General features: G+C 40.5%; 1 protein-coding gene and 1 pseudogene across 1 annotated transcript; one reads left to right on the top strand and one right to left on the bottom strand.

The window, feature by feature from the left end:
• Positions 1–285: 285 nt before the first annotated feature.
• Positions 286–1065, top strand: LOC122054886 (U-box domain-containing protein 4-like). Its single transcript, XM_042616307.1, has one exon. The coding sequence runs from the start codon at positions 286–288 to the stop codon at positions 1063–1065; it is 780 nt and encodes a 259-aa protein (XP_042472241.1).
• Positions 1066–1154: 89 nt separating this feature from the next.
• The window catches only part of LOC122054887, a 40109-nt pseudogene continuing 13624 nt past the window's right edge, over positions 1155–27639 (bottom strand).

Below are 27639 nucleotides of genomic sequence, written 5' to 3' on the forward strand. Positions count from 1 at the left end.
TTTTTAGCGCATAACTTGTGGCAGAGAACAATACCACACAGCATCCTACCAAAAACTATTATATGATTCCTCAAGTCAAAGATGTCACAATAGTTCATATTTATACTCTATCAACCTGCATCCACAAGACCTACTAAAACAATGAAGAATGGCAATAAACCATTTGTCTTCCAAAAAAGAAGCAACTCAATCAAGACTTCAAACATCGAGGCCTTGTTCAGACTCCAAACATCGTTAGCAGCTAACCAAATCACAGTAATCAAAGCTAACCGAATCACAACGTTAATGCTAGTAGAACAATTATCAGCTGGTTCGCAGGAAGTGAAGGCTGTCGCAGCCCGTGAACTCCGATTAATGGCAAAAACCAGGAAGGAGAATAGGTCTTTCATTGCAGAGGGTGGAGCAATCCCAGCTCTCTACCGGCTTTTCCGGTCTACAAATCCAGTTGCTCAAGAGAATGCCCTGACTGCAATATTGAACATATCTATTCATGATGAAAACAAGAGAAAGATTATGGAGGAGAATGGTTGTTTGGAATTAATAGTATATGTTCTGAGATATGGGTTAACTACTGAGGCAAGGGAGAATGCAGCTGCTACATTGTTCAGCCTCTCTGCTGTCCATGACTTCAAGAAGATGATTGTGGATGAGCATGGTGCTGTTGCAGCACTAGCTGATTTGCTGATGCAAGGAAGCCCAAGGGGAAAGAAAGATGCAGTGATGGCCTTGTTTAATCTTTCGACCCATCCTGAGAGCTGGTCCCAAATGTTGAATATGGGAGCAATTTCAGCCCTGGCGGGAGCTTTGAGAGATGAAATTGTTGCTGAGGAGGCTGCTGGAGCTCTGACATTGCTTATGAGGCATCACATTCTGACGCAGACAATTGCAAGTGAGGATACTGCAATCACAAATCTGGTAGGGTTAATGAAAAGGGGCACCCCTAAGGCAAAGGAGAATGCAATTGCAGCTTTGCAAGAAATGTGCAGACGTGGAGGATTAAATGTGATACAGAATGTAGCTAAGATGCCAATGTTTAGTGGTTTAATTCAGACCATCTTGCTCTGACATTGTTTACCTGCATCAGTACTAAAAACTGATTCCACAGCACACCTTGTTCTAATAGTACATGATCTGCTCTCCAATTCTTCTCTTATCTACTTATAATAAGCATCAACTTTGAGCCAAAAGTTTACAAAGAATGAGTTCAAAAACTCGGGGAGAGGCAATACCTTGTCGACGTAGCACTGTGAACGTGACTTGACAGTGAGCCACTGTGGACGGTCGAATAACTGAAATGTGAATGGAAGCATTAGAGAGATCAGAATAAGGGAGAAGGGAAATGGAGAAACAAGGATGCTAAGTTGAATAAGCTCTAGCAAACAACAAAACTTTTGACAACACAGAAGATACATCACTAAGCATGTAACATGCAACAACAAAAGAACAATCATTCCTAACCATTCCTCCATTTCATCGTACCTGAAACACCACAAGTATCACAAATGAACAATCCACAACAACAAAAGATTTTTTTGTTTGTTTGTGTAACGCCTAAAAATTCTCAAAACTATTTTAGAAATATTCTATGATTTTTCTGGAATTTTAGGATATTTTTACAGAATTTTGAGAGTAACGGAAGTAGCAAAAAGAAATAGAAAACGAAAACGGCCTAAGCGAGAATTGAACCAGAGACCTACGGTTTACGGATAATGTTAGTAACTAGTTGAACCCAGCAGGACCGTGCTGAAAGGAAAGGGAGGCAATTAAATTTATATTAGAGTTGGGCTGAAATTACCCACTTAATATAAATAGGGAATTTAATAGGTGAAGAGTTATTTTTTTTTTAACGTGACTTTTCCTTCTCCTCACCCTAGCCACGCCGCCCCCTTCCCTCTCCTTCTCTCGGCGCCAACCACAAGAAGAAACCTAGGGTTCCTTTCCTAGGGCTTCAAGGACACCTTCCGGCGACATCTCCGACACGAGGACGTTTCCCTTCGCGAGAGGAACGCTTAGACGCGAGAAGATCGTCGAAAGGATCGTCTCCTCCAAAAAATCTCGCGATTAGAATCGTAAGAAATTATGAATAGGAGGTAAGAAACCCCTCACCTGCAGTATAAGTAGCTTCCGTTTGAATGCATGCTTTTAGATTAGTTATACTCGGATTTTTGTCGACATCTAGGGTGTATTTAACCCTCCTCGCAGCTTTAGGGATTAGTCGAGCACCTCTAGATGGGCCGGACGCGTTTGCCCTCTTCAGTTGAGGTGTTAGATGTTGTCGGGTGCCTAGATGTGGTCTCCCTACTAGAGAGGAGAGTTAGAGCACACCAAATGCTCGATAAAAAGATTAGGACAGCTTTTGATTCAGTGGGCATTTATTCAGCTCAGTCAAATGCCGTATAGACGTATTGATCCAGTTAATTAGCTTTATTACAGCTTTCATGGGACTAGATGTTCAATGGGTGGGCTCCCACAGTCGCCTCTAGGTTCAGACAACCTAGCTCTAGGTTCAGATAACCTAGAAACGGCTAAATAAAATAGTACAACTATTCAGTATTTTATTTTCAGCAGTGGCACTGTACAGGATCAGATATCCATTGGGTTGGACTCCCACAGTCGTCCCTAGGTTCAGATAACCTAGTAAACCCTACTAGATTTGGAACTTGCAATCCCGGGTCTAGCTAGGGGTGCGCGCACAGCACGTACAGTTGCCAGGGCCCTCAGCAGCATGATTATTATTTTAATCTACTTATGTATACAGTTTTCAAAACTCTCAGTCACCTATGTGATCAGGATTTAATTCAGTATCAGCTTAGTTTAGTTCAGTTTCAGTTTCAGTTTAGTTCTTTCTGACTGATACCATGAGTTAACTCCATGCTTAGATTTTGATATGCATGCTATGTTTCAGTATTTGTGCTTAGTAACTTTGCTATGTCATGCTTATCTATGTTCAATACGTATTTCAAATAGCATATTTTCAAAACATAAATTGCATCGTGTGCATGTTTTGTGAGGTAGCTGGTTTCTTACTAAGGTTTAAGCTTACAGATACTTTTTCCTTATACTGCTGATAAAGGTAAAGGGAAAATGGACTAGCGGAGGCTGGAGGACAATGCGATGAAGATGTGTGTGGAAGGAACTTGGGAATAAAAGATCTTAGGGATCTAACAAGCTTTATTTATGCATTAGAACTTTCAGCAAAATTAGTTAACTGTTAGAACCTTATTATTCTACACATAGTACATTTACATGCCATGAATTAGTGAACCATCCGTGATATCATGTTTAAAATGTTAGCTAATACATGTTAAAAATGTTTCTAGCTGTTATAGACTTGATGTGTATGAGTTGGGCACGAAATAGTGCTGAAATCAGGTGTTCTGATTCGAAATCAGAAACCTAGATCGATCTACAGATCGATCAGAATTGGGTTGTGCCACTGGATCGGTCAGCTGACCAATCCAGTCGCGAACAGAGAGTTAGCGTCTGTTATGGATCGGTCAACCGACCGATCCAGATGTGAACAGAGAGTACAGAAGCTCACTGATCGGTGAGCCACTGGATCGGTCAAGCCGACCGATCAGTGTACTCCTGGATCAGTCGGTAGACCGATCCAGCCGCATACAGAAGCAATATAGCTTATGGATCGTTCAGCCGACTGATCCAGAGTTTTTCTCCGTGCCGGTATCAAGCTGGATCGATCCGACAGCCCAATCGATTCATGGATCGATTGAAATGCCAGATTATAGCTAGCAAGACATCCGAGAGGCATAGATTATCTTCCCTAGCATGTGTACAACTCCTAGGTACACCTAGAATATTAAGTTCAGATTTTACAGTAATCAGTTTAGTAAAATTTTAATCAATCCAGATTTCCGCAATAGTAATTTAGCACAACATAATGTAGCGATCGACCTCACAGCCTAGTCAGTAGAAGACGGGTCGTTACAGAGTGGTATCAGAGCCAAGTTCCCATACTTCCTACACACACATCAGCATTGAACCTACAGCTTCCAAGTAAGAACATCTCTCACTCTCTTTATGAGGTGAGAGGACGCCCAGCTAGAAGGGCACCAGCCACTGAGCCCCAGCATGAGGTAGGCAGTTCAGTGCCTCCCCCAGACCTTACAGCATTGGTGGCTCAGTTACAGCAGCATCTAGCTGAACAGCAACAGGAGATAGCCACCCTAAAGGCTAGTCAGCAGAATACCCCCACAGTCACTCCAGAACCAAACTTAGCAACACCAGTAGTCTTAGAGGTTCCACTAGTCCAGCCTACAGCACCAGTAGCCCCAGCAGCAGAGGCAAAAAAAAGAGAAGCCTATCTGATCTAGTGGCAAAGAGTCAAGCCAGAGAGTTTCTCAGGCACCAGTGAACCATTGGATGCTCAGGCCTGGTTCAAAACACTGGAGAGTACGATGGAGCTTCTGGACTGGCCAGAACATGAGAAGGTGAAGTGCGCCTCCTTCTGTCTGACAGGAGAACCAGATGACATGGGCTAACTTCGAGAAAGAATTCTTTGAGGAGTTCTTTCACATGCGGGTCACGAACCGCCACTACGACGAGTTCACTGAGTTTCGTCAGGGCAACCTATCAGTTGAGGAAGCCGTGAAGAAATTCAACAGGTTGGCTCGCCTATGCCCTGAACTAGTCAACATAGAAAAAGAAAGAGTTCGGTTGATGCTCAAGATGCTGAGGCCGGAAATAGCAATGAACGTGGCTGGCGGCGTTCATAGGCCGCAAACCACTGAAGAACTAGTCAGCAGTGCTCTGACCACTGAGCACTACCAAAATAGTATCAAGCAGCAGAAGCAAGTTCTCTCAGAGTCGAAAGGTCAAGGAGGCTCAGGTACTCAGAAACAGAAGGGCCACAGCTCCCACGGCTCTAACTGGAAAGGGAACTCCAGCAACAAGCGCAAACCAGGGAGTTATCCAAAAGGAGGACCAGCCAGCAAGCAGCCCAGTTATCCAAAGTGTGCTACTTGTGGAAAATTCCATCCTGGAGTTTATCGTAAGGGCACACGAGGATGCTTTGAGTGCGGACAAGAAGGGCACATGGCCAAGCAGTGTCCGAACAAGACCAGCTTTCCTCCACCACAGCCGATCCAGTATGAAGCCAAGCCAGCACAGTTGCATCAGATGCATGCCACTTTAGATGGTCCCCACATCAGCCAGGGCAGATTAGAAGCCCCTCCAGCTACGACTAATGCGAGGATCTACTCACTGACCAGAGAGGACGTAGCAAATGCCTCGACAGTTGTTACAGGTTAGATTAGTATTTTACAGTAAAGTACAACTGTCTTATTCGATACTGGGGCAACCCATTCATACATATCCAGGGCGTTAACTGGGAAGTTAGCAGTACCTCCAGAGGTACTCAGTAGTCAGTTTCTGATGACGCTACCTTCAGGAGAAATTATGGCATCCACGCATTGGCTCAGAGCAGTGCCAGTCATTATAGCAGACAGAGAACTCTTTTGTGATCTGATAGTGCTAAATATGACTGACTACGATGTCATCTTCGGGATGGATTTCTTGATCAAATACGGTGCCTCCATCGAGTGCCGTAAGTAGAAAGTCACATTCCAACCCGAAGCAGAAGCACAGTTCGAGTTCATCGGAGAACCCAAGAGAAAGGCCAAGAAGTTTCTCTCAGCTATGAAGGCACAGAGGTTAATGGATTCAGGATGTACGGGATTTTTTGCACATGTATTCAATACCAGTCAGGACAAGGACCAACAGCTAGCAGAGGTCCGAGTCGTATGTGACTACCCAGCAGTCTTCCCTGAAGAGTTACCAGGATTAGCACCAGACAGGGAGATTGAATTTGTGATAGAGCTCATTCCCGGTACCAACCCTATTTCCAAAGCACCGTACCGCATGGCTCCAGCAGAACTGAAGGAACTTCATGAGCAACTACAGGAGCTGCTTGACAAGGGCTTCATCCGTCCTAGTCACTCACCATGGGGAGCACCTGTATTGTTCGTGAAGAAGAAAGACGGGAGCATGCTCCTGTGTATAGACTACCGGGCACTAAACCAAGTCACAATCAAGAACAGGTATCCTCTTCCCAGAATAGATGACCTGTTTGATCAGCTAAAGGGAGCAGCAGTGTTCTCTAAAATAGACCTCAGATCAGGTTATCATCAGGTGAAGGTTAAAGAAGGGGACATACCCAAGACAGCATTCAGGACTAGATACGGACATTACTAGTTCATAGTCATGCCCTTTGGCATGACAAATGCTCCAGCTACTTTCATGGACCTTATGAACATGGTATTCAAAGAATATTTAGATAGGTTCGTTATCGTGTTCATCGATGACATCCTTATCTATTCCAGAACTCAGGAAGAACACGTAGAGCACCGCGAAAAGATTGCATAGAATCAGCTATACGCCAAGTTCACCAAATGTGAATTTTGGCTAGATCAGTGTCCTTCCTGGGTCACATCATCTCAAAGGATGGTATCATGGTAGACCCATAAGATAGAAGTGTGAGCAATTGGAAAAGACCCAAGAACCAGTGAGATCGAAGCTTTGGGATTAGCAGGTTACTACAGGAAATTCGTAGAGGACTTCTCCAGGATAGCCTCCCAGCCTTACCGGAAAAGAGCAGAAAATTTCGGTGGACGGAGGAGAAAGCAGTTTGGTGAAAAGGAGATTGACCAGTGCACCTATTCTGACTCTACCAGAGAACGCCGATAGCTTTGACATATATAGTGATGCCTCAAAGTTGGGACTAGGAGCAGTGCTGATGCAAGATGGCAAGGTGATCGCCTATGCCTCCAGACAACTTAAGGATTATGAGAAGACCTATCCTACTCATGACCTTGAGCTTGCAGCAGTGGTGTTCGCTCTCAAGATTTGGAGACATTACTTGTATGGAGCTCAGTGCAGAGTGTATACAGATCATCAGAATCTAAAGTACTTCTTCACTCAGAAGGATCTAAATATGCGACAGTGCAGATGGCTAGAACTGGTCAAAGACTACGACATAGATATCCTCTACCACCCAGGAAAAGCGAATAGGATAGCAGACGCCCTCAGCAGGAAGTCCAGCGCTACCCTATTATCTCTAGCAGCCATGTCACCGCCCCTACAGAAGGAGATCTCAGATTTCGATCTCGAGCTCATAGTCGGACAGCTCTCGACTATGACATTAGAGTCTACCTTGCTCGGTGACATCTAGACAGCTCAGGAGCAGGATCCTGAAATTTAGAGAATCAAGCAAGGTTTAGCAGAATCAGAAGGTGGAGAGTTCAGAATATCAGATAGCGGGGTGTTGTATTTTGGTGACAGGCTGTGTGTTCCGGATCAGGAGGAACTACAGAGGAAAATCCTAGACGAGGCTCACAAGACTCCCTATGCGATGCATCCTAGATCCACCAAAATATACCAGGACATGAAGAAACATTTTTGGTGGCCTCGCTCGATATGTCAGCACCTGCCTAACCTGTCAGAGGGTTAAGGCAGAACATCAGAGACCAGGGGGAGTTTTGCAGCCCATACAGATACCAGAATGGAAGTGGGAAGACATTTCTATGGATTTTATAGTGGGATTACCCAGAACCACGAATGGTTTTGATACCATCTGGGTAATAGTCGACAGATTGACTAAATCAACCCACTTCTTAGCTATCAGGATATCCTACTCCATGGAACAGCTAGCTCAGTTGTATCTCAAGGAGATCGTTAGATTACATGGAGTCCCACGAACCATTATTTCGGACAGAGACAGCAGGTTCACGTCACACTTCTGGGAGTGTGTAGAGACAGCTTTGGGCACGAAGTTAAAGTTTAGCACAGCCTTCCATCCGTAGACAGATGGACAGACGGAGCGAGTAAATCAGGTACTCGAGGATATGCTCCAAGCATGTGCCCTAGATTTCAAGGGAAGTTGGTGCAAATATCTGAGTTTAGCAGAATTCGCATACAACAACAGCTATCAGGCCACTATCGGTATGGCACCTTATGAGGCTCTCTATGGGCGGAGGTGTAGATCTCCAATCTGCTGGTATGAGAGTGGTGAATAGAAAGAGCTAGAACATCAGACAGATCTAGTGGCAGATACCACAACAGCTATACAGCAGATCCGCCAGAGGATAGAGACAGCTCAGAGCCGCTAGAAAAGCTATGCTGATATACGACGCAGACCTTTGGAGTTTTCAGTTGGGGATTCAGTGTTCCTTAGAGTAGATCCCATGAAGGGACTAATGCGTTTTGGGAAGAAGGGCAAGCTAAGTCCCCGATATGTGGGACCATACCTTATCAGCAGAAGAGTGGGCAAGGTAGCATATGAGCTAGAGCTACCCCAGGAAATGTCAGCTGTCCACAATGTATTTCATGTCTCTATGCTGAAGAAGCATATCCCAGATGCCACCCAGGTGAATGAGCCCCAGTCGGTACAGATCCGCGAAGACCTCAGCTATGACAGTCGGCCTATTCAGATAATAGACCGAGCAGTTAAGAAATTATGGAACAAGGAAGTACCATTAGTCAAAGTCATTTGGCACAGTCACACAGCAGAAGAGGCAACATGGGAGACAGAAGCCAGCATGAGACAGAAGTACCCAGAATTATTCTAAGTTCGAGGATGAACTTTTTATAAGGTATAGGGGATTGTAACGCTCGAAAATTCTCAAAACTATTTTAGAAATATTCTATGATTTTTCTGAAATTTTAGGATATTTTTACAGAATTTTGAGAGTAACGGAAGTAGCAAAAACAAATAGAAAACGAAAACAGCCTAAGCCGGAATTGAACTCGAGACCTACGGTTTACGGATAATGTTAGTAACCAGTTGAACCCAGCAGTGCCGTGCTGAAAGGAAAGGGAGGCAATTAAATTTATATTAGAGTTGGGCTGAAATTACCCACTTAATATAAATAGGGAATTTAATAGGTGAAGAGTTATTTTTTTTTTAACGTGACTTTTCCTTCTCCTCACCCTAGCCACGCCGCCCCCTTCCCTCTCCTTCTCTCGGCGCCAACCACAAGAAGAAACCTAAGGTTCCTTTCCTAGGGCTTCAAGGACACCTTCCGGCGACATCTCCGACACGAGGACGTTTCCCTTCGGGAGAGGAACGCTTAGACGCGAGAAGATCGTCGAAAGGATCGTCTCCTCCGGAAAATCTCGCGATTAGAATCGTAAGAAATTACGAATAGGAGGTAAGAAACCCCTTACCTGCAGTATAAGTAGCTTCCGTTTGAATGCATGCTTTTAGATTAGTTATACTCGGATTTTTGTCGACATCTAGGGTGTAGTTAACCCTCCTCGCAGCTTTAGGGATTAGTCGAGCACCTCTAGATGGGCCAGACGCGTTTGCCCTCTTCAGTTGAGGTGTTAGACGTTGTCGGATGCCTAGAGGTGGTCTCCCTACTAGTGAGGAGAGTTAGAGAACACCAAATGCTCGATAAAAAGATTAGGACAGCTTTGGATTCAGTGGGCATTTATTCAGCTCAGTCAAATGCCGTATAGACGTATTGATCCAGTTAATTAGCTTTATTACAGCTTTCATGGGACTAGATGTTCAATGGGTGGGCTCCCACAGTCGCCTCTACGTTCAGACAACCTAGCTCTAGGTTCAGATAACCTAGAAACGACTAAATAAAACAGTATAGCTATTCAGTATTTTATTTTCAGCAGTGGCACTGTACAGGATCAGATATCCATTGGGTTGGACTCCCACAGTCGTCCCTAGGTTCAGATAACCTAGTAAACCCTACTAGATTTGGAACTTGTAATCCCGGGTCTAGCTAGGGTGCGCGCACAACACGTACAGTTGCCAGGGCCCTCAGCAGCATGATTATTATTTTAATCTACTTATGTATACAGTTTTCAAAACTCTCAGTCACCTATGTGATCAGGATTTAATTCAGTATCAGCTTAGTTTAGTTCAGTTTCAGTTTCAGTTTAGTTCTTTCTAACTGATACCATGAGTTAGCTCCATGCTTAGATTTTGATATGCATGCTATGTTTCAGTATTTGTGCTTAGTAACTTTGCTATGTCATGCTTATCTATGTTCAGTACGTATTTCAAATAGCATGTTTTCAAAACATAAATTGCATCGTGTGCATGTTTTGTGAGGTAGCTGGTTTCTTACTAAGCTTTAAGCTTACAGATACTTTTTCCTTATACTGCAGATAAAGGTAAAGGGAAAATGGACTAGCGGAGGCTGGAGGACAATGCGATAAAGATGTGTGTGGAAGGAACTTGGGAATAAAAGATCTTAGGGATCTAACAAGCTTTATTTATGCATTAGAACTTTCAGCAAAATTAGTTAACTGTTAGAACCTTATTATTCTACACATAGTACATTTGTATGCCATGAATTAGTGAACATTGCGTGATATCATGTTTAAAATGTTAGCTAATACATGTTAAAAATGTTTCTAGCTGTTATAGACTTGATGTGTATGAGTTGGGCACGAAATAGTGCTAAAATCAGGGGTTCTAATTTGAAATCAGAAACCCAGATCGATCTACAGATCGATCAGAATTGGGTTGTGCCACTGGATCGGTTAGCTGACCAATCCAGTCGCGAACAGAGAGTTAGCGTCTGTTATGGATCGGTCAGCCGGCCGATCCAGATGCGAACAGAGAGTACAGAAGTTCACTGATCGGTCAGCCGACCGATCAGTGAGCCACTGGATCGGTCAAGCCGATCGATCAGTGTACTCCTGGATCGGTCGGTAGACAGATCCAGCCGCATACAGAAGCAATATAGCTTATGGATCGGTCAGCCGACCGATCCAGAGTTTTTCTCCTTGCCGGTATCAAGTTGGATCGATCACTGGATCGATCCGACAGCCCAATCGATTCATGGATCGATTGAAATTCCTGATTACAGCTAGCAGGACATCCGAGAGGCATAGATTATCTTCCCTAGCATGTGTACAACTCCTAGGTACACCTAGAATATTAAGTTCAGATTTTACAGTAATCAGTTTAGTAAAATTTTAATCAATCCAGATTTCTGCAATAGTAATTTAGCACAGTATAATGTAGCGATCGGCCTCACAGCCTAGTCAGTAGAAGGCGGGTCGTTACAGTTTGTTTAGAATTGAGGCATCAATGGTGGTTGCCTCACATATGGTATCCACGTTCGGAGAGGTTCATGGTTGGAGAAGTGAAGGTCTCTGTGAGCAGCATGCCTGCGCCTGCTGCATTGACATTAGGGTACACGTAGCTTACTTTGTCCCGAGCAGATGCCATGAACAGGAATGCCACATGGCCAAGTCCAGCAAGCTTGGTCGACAAGATCAAATCATAGTATCAATTCTGTCAACAAATTCGTAAAAAGCTAGTGAGATTTCTTCTGTCATTCCATTTCAAGGATCATGTGTTTTTCCCCCTTTCATTTGTACCTTTAACAGACCGATCATCTTGACGTACTCCGCTGGCTCCGAGAAATCTTCGTCGGGGTCATACACATTCGCCCACCTCACATTCTTGTTCACCTCGTACACCTGCTTCCCACTGGGCAAGGCAACGACATCGATCTGCACGCCGGGGTACCTATCCTTGATGAGCTGGATTACGGGGAAGAAGAGGAGGTTCTCGTAGACTCCGCCAAAGATGACGCAGCAGCAGAGGCGCACGTCGCCGCGGACCTTGGAGGCGAGCGAGGCGAGCTCGACGTTGAATCCCATGGGAAACTTGAGGAAGCCGTAGGGGTTGGAGGGGTTGTCGGGAGGGCGAGGGTCCTCCTCCTGCTTTCCGTCGACGAAGAGGGATCCGTACTCGATGTCGGGGTCCTCTCCATAGTCGAAGGGGTCGAGCCAAGGGTTCTTCTTCTTCTTCGCGGCGGTGGCGACGAATCGAAGCCGTCCTCGCTGAGGATGGAACGCCGAGGAAGAGGATAGGGCATGGGTGTGGATTGGGGAAGGGAATGTGTGGGAGATGGGGAAGGAAAAGCTACAGAATGAGAAGAAGGTGTTTAGGTTTAGGTTTAGACTGAGAGAGATGGTCGGAGGAAGGGGCGCGATATAGGTTTAGGTTTGGAGGGAACTTTGTGTAGTGTTGCAAATTTTGACTAGTGGAAAAATTAAAATATTTTATTTTGGTTCATTAACATCGGATTTTAAAAACCGCTGTTAAAACTGGTGTCTATTAACGAAAAAAAGGCGCTCATAGACATCGGCTAAAAAACCGATGTCTATGAGCGAAAATCTGCGCTCATAGACATCGGTTTTTGGAAAAATCGGTGTAAAATACTCAAAGACATCGGGTTTTGCTTAAAACTGTTGTTGTTCCACCAATGTCTATGAGGGTTTTTCTTGTAGTGAATGTAAACTGAATGACCCGCTATGAGAAGGTATCATGGATCATTATATGAATGTCATATACTTTCTCATGTGACTATTAGTATGACTATCATTCTTTGGACCTGAAGTCACCATGGTTCCCTATATAAGGAGTTGCATACTTTGGCTTCGTCAAACGTCACCCGTAAATTGGTGGAGTATTAAGGCGATTACTAGGTATGTAACAAATTATGCGGAGGGATGTGAGTGATGTAGAAGGGATCTATCCCTCCTATATGACGGGAGTGATATCATGATTCTTGATAGAGTGAGGCCACTAAGTGCATGACCATGCCCAAATGAGTCAATATGAGATATTGAGCTCATTTGATTAGAGTGAGTCTACTTGGAGTTCAAGATATAAATTGATTAGAGGATGACACGGTCTATGCCTTAATTGATCAATTTAGATATCTAGGATAGAAGGACATTGTCACATATTGTGAGAGTCACAATTAGTAGTCACAATGGTAATGTTGGATCTCAACATTCTTGTAACTTGGGTAGTAATGAAGTGTTGCTAGATACCGCTCATTACTTATGTTTCTAAATGGGTTTAGGAGCATTGCCAACGCTACAAGAACTTATAGGGTCACACACAAAGGGCAGTTAGATGGAGATTAGGTTCATATGATGGACCAAGAGGATTAGGTTCATGTGATGAACCAAATTGGATTAAGAGTAATCCAAATTAGACTAATTGAGTTGGACTCAATTTGATTCATGTGTCGAATGAGTCTAATTTAAATTATGATTCAATGAATAGAGATTCATTAAATTAAATTGATTTAAATCAAAGGTTAGATTTGATTAACCATGGGAGATAAGAGGTCAAGTTTGACTTGACTTGAGAGGGAAGATGAAGGGTCAAGTTTGACTGGACCAAATGCCACGTCATTTGTGACTTGGCATGGGCCGACCAATGATTGTGATCCATATCATCAAGGCTACATCATAGTGTGCCACCTCATGAGGAAGACCAAGAGCCATGACTCTTGGTATTACATGGAGGCTTAAAACCCTCCTTTATGTGGCCGACCACATTAGTGCAAGCATTTGTGCTTGTTGTAACTTCTTCTTCTTCCTCCTCTCTTCTCTTATTCTCTCCCTCTCCTTCATTGCCGCAACTATTCAAGGGTGCTAGCACACTCTAAGTGGTTTTCTCCACCTTTTGTGCGTGTGGATACGTGTAGAGGAGTGTACACTTGACACTCTACGAGATCCGACAACCGTTTGGACGAGCAGGATAAGTGAAGGGAATCGCGACAAGGGTAACACTCTTATCATGTAGATCTAAGGTAGATCTAGGATAAACAAACATGTACATGAATTTTTATTTATCTTCGCATGGATCTGTGGCAAGACTTCAAGGTTTCCGCAACACAAAAAATAGTTTTTGCGACTCGAATTGCTAACAGTGGTATCAGAGCCACGTGCGAAGCTTGTACATGTTTTGTTTTTGTTATTATGAAAAGGTTTCAGATCTGTAAGTTTCTATAATTTTTCTATTTTTATGGATTTTGTGAGTATTTTTCTTGTAGAGGCGAAGCAACAAGTGCTTGGACACTTGTAGGCTTCATCTACCAAGAAAAACCTTCCGAAACGGCAAGGTCTCGCCAAAACAAAATTATTTAACACATTGTTAGATCAAGATGGGACACTCGTGATATTCATTTAGCGAGAAGGGGTGCTGCCCCTAACTCCGCAAGGGGCATTGTCTCACGATCGAGCCCGAAAATCGCTAAACGGGACCGCCGGGGAGTAATGACTCATAAAATTGATAAAAACAGAAGTAAAATTATAGAAATTTATGTAAAATATATAAGTTAGAATTATGTATGATATTGTGATGGTCATGGCCTAATAACCCCAATATGATTGGTTAAAAATTATGTTGTAATTCATAATATGGCCTGCACGCCATTTTTTGTATTGTGCATGTTGTATATGATATATGACTTGCGTGTCGTGCGTCCCCTTTTATGTTCCTATTGTAAATAGATTTTAGACTCGAATGTAACTCGAGTTTCATATTTTTAATATACAAAATGAAGCGGTGGAAGGTCCACTCAAGAAGGAGTTACGAAGAGGGTGCTATTAACACATGGCGGTCAAAAGGAGGCGCTTGAAGAAGTCGTTGACCCTAGGTTGACCACCCGATCTTTTCATTGGATTGAGAAGATCATAGTAGCGTCATGACCTCATCACAAATTAATTAATCAGTATATATGATTGCTTGTGTGTATATGATGCATGCTAATGTAGGGTAATTAGTGCCTTAATGCGTATATGATACACATTCATGATTAGATTAGATCTTAATCAAGTCAACTCGAAATGCCTACCAAATTATGATACCCATCACTACCTCGATCATTTGTTGTTGTTGTTGAATCTGTCAAAGCAGAGCAACACATATTATCTCGGTAGGGTGCGGAGGGACAATCTTGTGTTGGTGCAATCGACCTCCAAGGTTTTAATGTCAGACAAATATGTTTAAGTATGCTTAAGTATAGAGCTTGATCTAGGGAAGTCCTAGTTGTAGGCTAGGCAAGGGAAGTCCTAGTTGGAGGCTAGGCAAGGAGGGAAATCTTGGTATATCGTGGAAGCCAGGTGGATAGGTATAACACCCAAAATTTCATGATTTAGAGTTCTAAAAGACCTTATTAAAATATAGAAATATTTTATAAAAATTCTAGAGATTTTTAGGAATTTATAGAGTATTTTTATACAATTTTTGGAGTTCGTTTGGTATTTTTACCAAGAGGAAGAAGTAAAAAAAATAAAATAATATATATATATATATATATTGAAGCCGGGTTTTGAACCCAAGATCACGGACCCGAACCTGAGTCTTAACGAACTCAGTCCAACCATCTGGTCTACGGATGTTTTGTTAATCATATATGGAGCGATATATATTTAAGTAGTAGTTAGGAATAGTAAAATAAATTGGAAATAAAAGTGCGCGGCTGAGGAATCGAAGCCGATATCCCTGACCCGAGCAAAACACTACTAACCAACTGGGCTAGCAATTATTACTTAGTGAAATAAAGGGAGAATTTTATTTAATGAGTAGAAGTTAATAACAAGAATTAATGGGCAGAAAATGGTTGCAGCCGAGTTTCGAACTAGCGAGCCACACCTTAAGCAGAACGCGGCCAACCAACTCTTCCGCGAGTATTTCGTGAAAAGGTAGGGTACGAAATATTCTTAAGCAACGGTTAGTAATAAAAATAATCCTAGGTAATAAAAAGAGGTTAAGTTAAGAGAGGAAATTATATCTCTCGATCCCTCTCCCCTTCTCTCGAATTCGACGGCGCGACTCTTCTCGGCGAAGACGCAGCGAGCAGCCCGGCGTCTCCGGTGGCTGGCGAGGACATTTCCCGTGAGATCTTCATGTTCTCAAGACCCCTTCAGCGAGAGGAAGGTGTAGATGCAAGAGATCGCCGAGCAAGCGAGTCCACCCGAAACCCTAGCGTCCTTCCCTTCCGGCTGTGAGTTCAAGAAACCGAGGTAAGTTGCTACTCACCTGCAGTAGGATAGCTCCGATTGTTCCTTTCCTTTTTCCCGAGAGCTTTGGGACAGATTGTAGGTGCTTTGTGCTTTTGATCGGATTCTATGCTACCTAGTTGCATCTATGCTGACCACTACAGAACCTTGTTTTTTTAAGCGTGCATAAAGTCTTATTACAAACTTGAAACACAATAATTTTCTAGATCTTTAATGTTGCACGTAATTGGAAACTCCTTTGTTGTTTGTTGCTTGTTACATCTATAGATTCCAAGCTAATTAATGGAAGTGTTTCTGATATCAATTTGGCTAGTTTTACAGTTCTATGTAGAGAATTAAGGCATGAGATGAATTTTGAAAGTTGGAAAACTACTTTTACAGAATCATTGCAATAGCACATTTTAGATGTTGCAAAGATGCAACAAAATGGATTTTCCAGAATTTGGATAGCCCTTTTAAGTTGGCTTTTGAAGTGGTACAACTTGCCTTTTTGGAACAGATATGCTTAGCTTGGATGGGAACTTTATTTTCAGATTATTTAATTAACACTTTCAAAATATAGCATTGAGGAAAGAGTTATTCATAACATTAAGGTTACAGAAGATTTTAGGAGTGTAAGTATTGAAGTTATCGCTATTACTTTTTGAACGGTTCAAAATACATATGTACGATTTGGATAGCTAAGGTAATTAAGAGAAGTTAACAATTTTCTTCCAACAATTGGATGAAGAGATGTTGGTATTTATTCATACTAATAAATTGGAATAAATATTCTTCTAATTATAAATGGATTATGTTGATGTTGAAACAGAAAGTTTAGAAAGCAGTCGTTGATACTAGATGAGTGGGGAAACCAAAATAATTGAAATAAATTTGGAAGTTTTAATGAAGTTTAGATCTTCTTGTAGTATAGAATTTTAGTGCAGTTTAGATCTCTTTGAGGTGCAGAATTTTAGTACAGTTTTCTCCATTAAGTGCAGACTTTTCTTTAAGTATTTAGTTCTTTAGCAGTGCAGATTTTAGATAAGCTTAGTATGCAGAGTTTTGATAAGCTTAGTATGCAGATTTTGTTAAGCTTAGTATGCAGATTTTAGATAAGCTTAGTATGTAGACTTCTGTTAAGTTAGTATGCAGATTTTTATTAAGCTAGTATGCAGATTTCTGTTAAGCAAGTGCAGATTTTGTTAAGCTAGTATGCAGATTTTTATTGAGCTAGTATGCAGATTTCTGTTAAGTATTAGTGCAGATTTTTGATAACTATTGTATGTGCAGATTTCTTTTGTATTCTATGCATGATTATGTGTTACATAGTTAGTTTCATTCATAGATGCATACGAAAGATACCTTAACAGTATTTTGGGTTTAAGAAAAGTATAAGAAAGATAAAGAAAAGTATAAGAAAGATAAAGAAAAGAAAGAAAAGGCCGAGGCCTTAAGTAGATCCCAAAGTCAAGACTTTAGGGATTTTGGCACACAAGGTGTCTATTAAAATGTCAAGGCATTTAAAGAAGAAGTAATTAAGATTATAAGTATTTTACTTTTAAGAAGAGGCTAGTACCCGACTTCCGAGGTTGTCGTTAAACAAATCCAGGTGTCCAATTCTGAGGTCTTGGCCCTAGTAGACCGAGGTATGCTCTTTTAGGATTGGTGGCTCGCTACCCCAACCTATTAGGGAACGCGCATAAGATGGTACTAAGCCTGGGCCCAAGAAGAAGTTGATTAATATTTTGAAGTATTATAAGTATAAGTTTTTGAACAAGTAAAATGAGTTTTACATAAACATAAAGTATTAAAGATTAAGTTTAGAACAAATGAAATAAGATTCATATAGTTCTAAAAATCAGTAAGTTTAGTTCTTTATTCTACCATGTTTATCTAGTAGATGAGTAGTTTTCATGTTTACCTATTAGATGAGTAGCATGATTAACTATTAGAATTACATGAGTAGATTCCTTAGCTTTTCTTTGCTATTAGTTTGACATGAGCAGTTATGTTTATGCTTTATTTCTTTTTAGAGCATATAGTTTCTAGTTCTTTTCGTATACATGCACATTCATGATTTTGTGAGTTAGATAGCGCTTACTAAGCAAATTTTGCTTATAGACTACACTTCCTCTTACTGCAGATAAAGGAAAAGAAAAGATTTAGCAAGGAAGGCGACAAAGTGGCGCGGATGGTGTGTGATGCCAGGACTATGGAAACCTTGGGACTTAGTTTAAGAATTTATTAAGATTGCCATTTATTAAGAATGTATTAGATGAGTCATTTAGTCTTCCGCTGTTAGTTAATTGTATGTTTTTATTTTGTTTCCGCTATTCATTACTTGCGTGATTTGATTTCATTAAACTGCGTGGTGATGTTATTCCTTTTGTGTGTTTGATATGTGTTCCAGCCGCCTGTGGCTGTGTATATTATGTTATGTATGTCAGTTTAAGGTCACCGGTATAGGGGAGACTCTACCGAAATTTTTCGGTAGGGTTTCCATGTGATTTTTAATCATACCGGTTAAGTAGAGTTAGTAGTTAAGTAACGGTCATCCTTAGAGAGTAGTAGTAGTAAGAAGGGTGGTCGTTATAATAGGTCTGGAGGACTTAATCCCTGGGTAGCCGAATACTGAGTCCTAGTTGTAGGCTAGGAAAGAGAAATCTCAGTATGTCGTGGAAGCCAGGTGGATAGGTCTGGAGGACTTGATCCCTGGGTAGCCGAATACTGAGTCTTGGTAAGTGAAGCCAAGTGGAGAAAATCCTAGGGGTGGTAACCTTAGGTAACGAGAAGTCTTGGAGGAGTGAACTCCAAGCAGGGTTGATCGGATGGTTTCCGGTCGACCGCGCGCGGTCGACCGGACCAGTGGATCTCGGTAAATCTAGGTTTAGTTTTATCATTGTTTTCTATATTACTATTATTGCTGTTGACTAATGTAGTATTGCAGGAAAAGTCTTAGTGGATCAGGCGATCAGACACTGAGCAGGCAAAAGTCCAAACATGTCTGGAGGAGCATGTTTGGCAGGTAAGTTGAGGTAAACAACTGGAGGAGCGACAGTGAGGTCGGGTTCCCGGAGGGAACAACCTTAGGTCACTGATCCAACTGAAGAAACCATATCTAAAAAGTCTTCCTTGTGGGTAACAAGGATATCTAAAAATAGTGTCTAGTTAAGGTGGAGAGACTTGATTGTAGGACATATTTTCTGAAAATATATTTTGAAAATGTTTCAAAACACTCTTTGAAAATTGCTTGATAAATTTTTTTTAATCTTAAATCTCTTAATCAATTTTTTGTTAACAAAAATTATTATTACAAAATTATTCTTCAAGCATTATCTTTTCAAAATCATATTTTTCAAACTCATACTTTTTGAAAAATCATAGCTTGAAAAATACTTTGAAAATTCCTCTACAACTTTATGTTTTATACTTTGAAATATTCTTTTCAAATAAAAAAAAAAAAGACTTAGTGCATAAGAAAAGTATTTTTTTTAAATAAATTCTAAGATTTTTTTTTTTGCAAGCATTAAAACTTCTATATCATGTTTTTGCAAAAATACTTTATGTCTTGGAATACTTTTTGAAACATATTCTTGAGAGATTTTACTTAGTGCATTTTTCAAAATTACTTTGAAAAAGATAATGCAAATTTACTCAATTTTTTAATGGAATAAGGCTTTTTCAAAATCTCTATGACTCATTTTTGAAAACTCTATTATACATCAAATGGGTGAGGGAATACCTTAGGCATATCCTGACAATATTTAAAAGTATTCCATCATTGTTGGTGCAAAACTTAGGAATCCTTAGCAATTAAAGCCATTTATGAAGAGTTCTTTTTGTTGTATGACAAAAGGGGGAGAAGAAGGGTTTAAGTTAGAAATCAAAATCTTTTTGAATTGACCTAACTTAAACATATTTGTCAAACATCAAAAATGGGGAGATTGTTGGTGCAATCGACCTCCAAGGTTTTACTGTCAGACAAATATGTTTAAGTATGCTTAAGTATAGAGCTTGATCTAGGGAAGTCCTAGTTGTAGGCTAGGCAAGGGAAGTCCTAGTTGGAGGCTAGGCAGGGAGGGAAATCTTGGTATATCGTGGAAGTCAGGTGGATAGGTCTGGAGGACTTAATCCCTGGGTAGCCGAATACTGAGTCCTAGTTGTAGGCTAGGAAAGGGAAATCTCGGTATGTCGTGGAAGCCAGGTGGATAGGTCTGGAGGACTTGATCCCTGAGTAGCCGAATACTGAGTCTTGGTAAGTGAAGCCAAGTGGAGAAAATCCTAGGGGTGGTAACCTTAGGTAACGAAAAGTCTTGGAGGAGTGAACTCCAACAGCAATAACCTTACTATTATTGCTGTTGGCTAATGTAGTATTACAGGAAAAGTCTTAGTGGATCAGGCGATCAGACACTGAGCAGGCAAAAGTCCAAACATATCTGGAGGAGCATGTTTGGCAAGTAAGTTGAGGTAAACAACTGGAGGAGCGACAAAGAGGTCGGGTTCCCGGAGGGAACAACCTTAGGTCACTGATCCAACTGAAGAAACCGGGAAGGTTTCCAACTTGAGATCAAGAACAGTTCTACTGTTCTTTTATTACTCATGCATTATTATACTGTTATGCTAACATCTGTGTTGCAGGGTGTTTTGTTGCTCTAACACTGATTTGCAGGTCTAGGCGGATCGGTCGACCGAACCAGAGGACCGGTCGACCGAACCAAGTAAGATCAGCACAGAAGTCAGTCCAGATCAGAACTGAGCCAGAGTCCGGTCAAAGCTTGGTCGGTCGACCAAAAAGTAAGATCGGTCGACCGAACCTGTTGACTCAGCAAGCTAGTTCATTAGCACCGAATCAGCAAGCAAAGGAAAGAAGGGCTGATTGGTCGACCGAACAAGAGGATCGGTCGACCGATCCAATCAACATTTAATCAGCATTAAAGGGTGATCTTGGCAGATTTCAGCGAACAAGGAAAAACCTTGTTCGGTCGATCGATAAAAGGATTCGGTCGACTGAACCATTGAAGGCAAATTAAAGCACAATTACGAGCCAGCGTCAGATTGCCAGCTGGAGGTGATCAAAGCTGGTTCGGTCGACCGAACAGGGGATCGGTCGACCGAACCCTCAGCACTCCTATAAAACCAGGCTCGAAGACAGAGGCGAAAATAACTTTTCTGATAAACTCTTGTGCTCGTTTGCAATCTGTCCACGCTACAAGTCTTCATCAAATTTGCAAGCGACTTCATCGAATTGCCGACCGAGCTAAGACTTAAATTCTGCAATTGTCGGTATAGCTTTATTTTTGTACTGCACTTTAATTCTGTAAGATAGTAGAAGTGTTACTATCTTATATATCTGTACTTATACGATTCACTTCTTTCCGAGGAGTTCGGAAAGAAGGATTATAGTGTTTTACCCATCGGTGCGGTCAAGGACCGCGGGCCTTCGAGTAGGAGTCGAGCTAGGCTCCGAACGAAGTAAACGATTGTGTCTCCTTTCTTATTTTCCGCTGCACGATTCTGACTTAAAAAGAAAAGAATAGTTTTAAAAAGAAGCGATATTCACCCCCCCTCTATCGCGCTACTCGATCCTATCATCTTGGTCCCGCCTATCAAAGCTTGGGTGAGTACAAACTCAATTAGATTGAGTATAACTAGTTAGCTCAATTGGATCGGGTAAAACTATAGGCATTTTCCAACGGTTGGAAGAAACAAGAGTTGCATAGAGATGTAATTGATAATTAGTTATCTACCGATCATACTAAGTCTTAGGCGATTTAGCCAAAGCTAACTCAAGGCGTAGTATGATGTGGATCTTGTCCCGCGAGAATTATAGCTAATTGGTCTGAATCTAGTAGTGTAGTTTGACCACATCCATGACTTGATTATACAAAAGACCTATAATTCAGTGGGAGCATCATTTAGTTAAAGACCTAATTAAATGGTAAGTAGAATATGATATTTACTTTCTGCTTTATTTATGTTGTAGATTGCCATGTTGACAAGCACGAATACTTTCTCCCTATGTTCTGTCCTTGACTAGGAAAAGCTCAATGGAGCTAATTTCCTAGACTGGTACAGGAATCTGAGAATCATTCTCACACAAGAAAGAAAACTGTACGTCCTGGAGCAGCCCATTCCGGAGGCATCTCCTGCCACTGCCACGCGAGCTGACCAGGATGCTTATAAGAAGTATCAAGATGATGTATTAGATGTATCATTCCTCATGCCCGCAACCATGAACTCTGAGCTTCAGAAGAAACACGAGTTGATGAAAGCTTATGATATGGTTGAACATCTTCGTCAACTATATCAAGGACAATCAAGGAACGAGAGATTCGAGATCTCAAAGGCACTGTTTCAGTGCAAGATGCAAGATGGGACTCCCGTAGGTCCATATGTACTCAAGATGATTGGGTACATAGAGAACCTACATAGGTTGGGATTCCCACTTGGCCAAGAACTGACCATTGACTTGATCTTGCAATCCTTGCCAGAAAGTTACGGTCAATTTGTCATGAATTCCAACATGAACGAAATTGATAAGCCACTGCATGAGCTACTAAGCATGTTGTGAACTGCTGAGCTCAACCTTAAGAAGGTAAAGCCCAACTCCATTTTGATGGTGCAAAGGCATAAAAGCAAGGGCAAGCCTAAAGGTAAGGGAAAGTCCTAACCCAAGGGCAAAGGCAAGGTAATGAAACCTAAATGAGGGGTTGCCAAGGATGCTACCTGCTTCCGCTGTGGTCAGACCGGGCACTGGAAGAGGAACTGCAAAGGATACCTGGAAGATCTTAAGAAGAAGAGAAATGAGATTTCTACTTCAGGTATTTATGTTATAGAAGTTAATCTCTCTATTTCTTCATCATGGGTATTAGATACCGGATGTGCTTCTCATATTTGTAATAATGTACTGGCGCTGAGAAATAGCAGGGCATTGATGAAGGGCGAGGTGGACCTACGAGTAGACAATGGAGCACGGGTTGCTGCTGTTGCTGTAGGAACTTACTTTCTATCTCTGCCCTCTGGGCTTGTACTAGAATTAGATGAATGTTGTTATGTGCCTGTTCTCACAAAGAACATCATTTTAGTTTCTTGTTTAGACAAGAAAGGTTTTCCATTTATAATAAATAATAAATGTTGTTCCATTTATTTAAATGATATGTTATATTGTAGTGCACCTCTGATGAACGGACTCTATATTCTAGACTTAGAGAACCCCATCTATAACATAAGTACCAAAAGGTTCAAGTCAAATGAAATAAACCGAACCTATCTCTGACATTATCGCTTAGGACATATAAATGAGAATCACTTATCCCAGTTCTATAAAGATGGTTAGCAGGACTCATTTGATTTTGAATCATATAAGACATGTGAGTCATGCCTACTAGGCAAGATGACCAAGACTCCCTTTAGTGGACACAGCGATATTGGTTGCTACTCGGAAAACCTAATGGTTCCACTGTACAAAAATTTTGTACAAATGTCTGAACCTTTTCCTAGCTACCATGTGTTCTTTTAAATTAAAACTTGGATCGCCTGCGGAACTTAACACGTTTGATCCAAGGTTTAATCTATTTGTTCTTTTAGGTTTAGACTTGGATTTCCTGCGGAATTTAACACGTTCGATCCAAATCACCTAGGTTATTAATTCCATTAAATATTAATTTCCAAAATTGGCTTCCAAGACTGCAAGGCGAGGCACATGGCCTTCTTGGATATGAGAACAATCACCACCGCCTAGACAAAGCCTTTTAAGGAAAGCTAATATTTAATTTCCTTAAATAGCTTTAGGTCAACCAAAAAGAACAATCAAATCACAAGGAAAAGAAAAACAAAAGAACACAATATCGAAAACTAATTCGAAATACTAGAATCGCATGCCTCTTGTATTTGGTATTTTTACATGGAGATAAAACTAACATGATGCGGAAAACTATATTAGTTATACCTTACTTAGTAGATAATGACCTCTTGATCTTCTACCGTATTCCTCTTCTAATCCCGGATGTTGTGTGGGCAACGATCTTCCGAGACGAGAACCACCAAGGCACCTTCTTCTTCTTTGCAAGGTTCGGCCATCAAAACCTCTCCTAGGATGAAGAGGTTCGGCCACCACCACCATGCTCCAAGGGATGCTAGAAACAAAGCTTTCTTTCTCTCCTTCTTCTTCTTCTTCTCTAAACTTGATCCAGCCAACATATGAATCTCCACAAGAAGGATGAGGTTCGGCCATCAAAGAGAAGAGGGGAGGAGAGGATGGCCAGCCACACCAAGGAAGAAAAAGAGGGAGAAAATAGAATAGAGTTCTTGTCATGAAGGCACCTCTTCCCCCTCTTTTATAATCCTTGGTCTTGACAAATAAGGAAATTTTAATAAAAACTTCCTTAATTCCTTTTCCATGAAAAATAAATTTAATTGATATAAAATCACTTTATCTTTTATTAATCAACATGGCCGGCCACAATAATCTAAGCAAAGGAAATTTAATTCAATCAAGAATTAAAACCTTCCTAATTTGTTTCCGGAAATTTTAAAAATAAAATTTCTCTAATAATTTTTATCCCTTCATGATTGGTTTATAAAAAAGAAATTTAATAAATTAAAATCTTTCTTTTAAACATGTGGATAAAAAGAAAGTTATCTCTAAAAATTAAAATCTCTTTTAATCTACAAATAAGGAAAGATATCAAATCTTTTCTTAATCTTTTGTAGAAACTTATAAAAGAGAATATTTAATTTTTAAACTCTCTTTTAAATCATGAACATGGTTTAAAAGGAAAGTTTTCTTAAAATTTAAAATCCACCTTTTAATCAACAAATAAGGAAAGATTTTAAATTTTAAACTCTCTTTTAAACATGTAGATGATTTATAAATAAGGAAAGTTTTTACCAAAAATTAAAACCATCCTTTTAATCTACAAATAAGGAAAGAGATTAATCTCTTCTCTAAATCTTTTGTAGAAAACTATAAAAGAGAATTTTTAATTTTAAATTCTCTTTTAAAACATCCACATAAGAAATAATTTTATTAAAAATCCTTTTTAATATTCTAGTGGCCGACCACCAACTTAGCTCAACCATTTGGTCTTGGCCGGCCCTAGCTTGGGTTCCAAGCTAGCTTGGCCGACCCCATTGGATGGGTAAGAAGGTGGGTATGTGGTGGGTATAAATCTCTATATACAAGAGGCTTCGATAGGGACCGAGAGGAGAAATTGATTTTGGCCTCCCGATAAAATTAAGCATCCCGTGTTCGCCCCGAACATACAATTTAATTTTATCAATAATAATTCATTCCACTAGAGAACTATTATTGAACTACCGCACCAATCCCAAATTATATTTTTGGGCTCCTTCTTATTATGAGTGTGTTAGTCTCCCTGTGTTTAAGATGTCGAATGTCCACTAATCAAGTGAGTTACTGACAACTCATTTAATTAATATCTTAGTCCAAGAGTAGTACCACTCAACCTTATCGTCATGTCGGACTAAGTCCACCTGCAGGGTTTAACATGACAATCCTTATGAGCTCCTCTTGGGGACATTCTCAACCTAGATTACTAGGACACAGTTTCCTTCTATAATCAACAACACACACTATAACTGATATCATTTCCCAACTTATCGGGCTTATTGATTTATCGAACTAAATCTCACCCATTGATAAATTAAAGAAATAAATATCAAATATATGTGCTTGTTATTATATTAGGATTAAGAGCACACACTTCCATAATAATTGAGGGTTTTGTTCCTTTATAAAGTCAGTATAAATAAACGACCTCTAATGGTCCTACTCAATACACTCTAAGTGTACTAGTGTAATTATATAGTTAAGATAAACTAATACCTAATTACACTACGACCTTCCAATGGTTTGTTCCTTTCCATCTTGGTCGTAAGCTACTGTTTATAATTTATAAGGTACTGATAACCTGATCCTCTGTGTGTGACACCACACACCATGTTATCTACAATATAAATTAATTGAACAACTACATTTATCATAAATGTAGACATTTGACCAATGTGATTCTTATTTCTAGATAAATGTTTATACCAAAAGCTAGGCTTTTAGTATACATCCTAACAATCTCCCACTTATACTAAAAGACTAAGCTGCTATATCTGCTGCCATACATCTGATTCTCAACCCTTCAACATGCCCATCAAAAGCTCTTGCCTTAAGGACCTTAGTGAAAAGATCTATAGGTCATCATCTGATGCAATCTAGACAGCAACAACTTCTCCTCGTTTATACGATTTCTCGTATTGGGTGGTACTTGCACTCTATTGTGTTTATTTGCCTTATAGACTCATGGTTTCTTCAAGTTTACTACGGCACCACTATTATTGCAATAAATTGTAATAATCTTTGGACAAACCAGAAATCATATCTAAGTCTATCTTGAGGTTATTGAGTCATTCATCTTTTATGGCTACCTCAGAGGCTTGCCATATACTCAGCTTCTATGGTGGAGTTTAGAAAAACACCTATGCTTATCACTCTTCCATAGTTATGACTTTACCTCCTAAAGTAAACACAAAACCCCGAGGTTGACTTACTATTGTCCTTATCCGATTGGAAGTCAAAATCCGTGCAACCTACAGGGACCAAATCAACTGCCTTGTAAGCTAGCATATAATTTCTAGTGCCTCTAAGGTACTTCAATATATGCTTTACTGCAGTCCAATGTCCTTGTCAAGGGTTACTTTGATATCTGCTAACTATGCCCTTGGCAAAACAGATTTCTGATCTCGTGTATAGCATACATTAGGCTTGCGATAGCCGAAGCATAAAGATCTGCCTTCATTTCCTCTATCTCCTTTGATGTCTTCGAAGACATCTCTTTAGATAAAGCTACTCCAAGCCCAATAGGTAAGAAATCTTTCTTGGAGTTCTGCATGCTTAAAACGAGCAAGGATTTTTTTCGATATATGAAGCTTGGGATAAGTAAAATATTCTTTTCTTGTGATCCCTTATTACTTTGATCCCAAGAATATATACATTCTCCCTAGTCCTTCATATCGAATTGTTTGGACAACCATACCCTTACTTTTGACAACACTTTGATATTGTTTCCAACTACCAAAAATGTTATCTACGTGTAGTACAAGAAATACCACCACGTTTCCATCACACTTTTTGTATACACAAGACTTATCCGGTTACTTAATAAATCCATAGGTCTGGATTACTTTGATAAACTGGATGTTCCAAGACCTTGAAGCTTTGCCTCAGTCCATAGACTGATTGAGCTTGCATACAAGATGCTCTTTGCCCTTTGCAATGAACTCTTCTGGTTGCTTTATATGGATGCTTTCTTCAAGACTTCCATTTAAGGGATGCTGTCTTGACATCCACTTGCCAAATAGATAAAAGAATTCGGATAGACTTAAGCATGGCTACCAGTGAAAAAGTTTCCTTTTTCATCAAGTCTTGCTTTGAAAGTTTCTACCTTTTTGTCTATCAATCTTTTCCTATTGTAGACTTTTTTTCACCGAATGGCTTTTACACCATCTGGTGGTTCTACAAGCTTCCAGATTTTATTAGAATACATATATTCTAATTCTATATTCATTGCTCTTTGCCAAGATGCTGCATCTTTATCTTGGAGTGCTTCATCATATGTCCGGGATCAGGCTCATGTTCATTTGGGATCAAGTCCAAAAGACTCTCCCAAAACATGAATCTTTTAGGTTGTTTGACAACCCTCCCACTACGATGATGCACTATCTATAATTGTGTATCAATTATGATACGTGTTGCAGTTTCTTGTGATATTTCATCTTGTACAGTTGGTACTAGATTAGATGTGTCTTTTATTAAGAACAAATTTACTT

This window comes from Zingiber officinale, chromosome 3B, assembly GCF_018446385.1.
Source record: "Zingiber officinale cultivar Zhangliang chromosome 3B, Zo_v1.1, whole genome shotgun sequence".
NCBI classification, from domain to species: Eukaryota; Viridiplantae; Streptophyta; class Magnoliopsida; order Zingiberales; family Zingiberaceae; genus Zingiber; species Zingiber officinale.

Coding starts and splice junctions, on each gene's coding strand:
- LOC122054886 (XM_042616307.1), top strand. CDS start 286: ATGCTAGTAGAACAATTATCAGCTGGTTCGCAGGAAGTGAAGGCTGTC.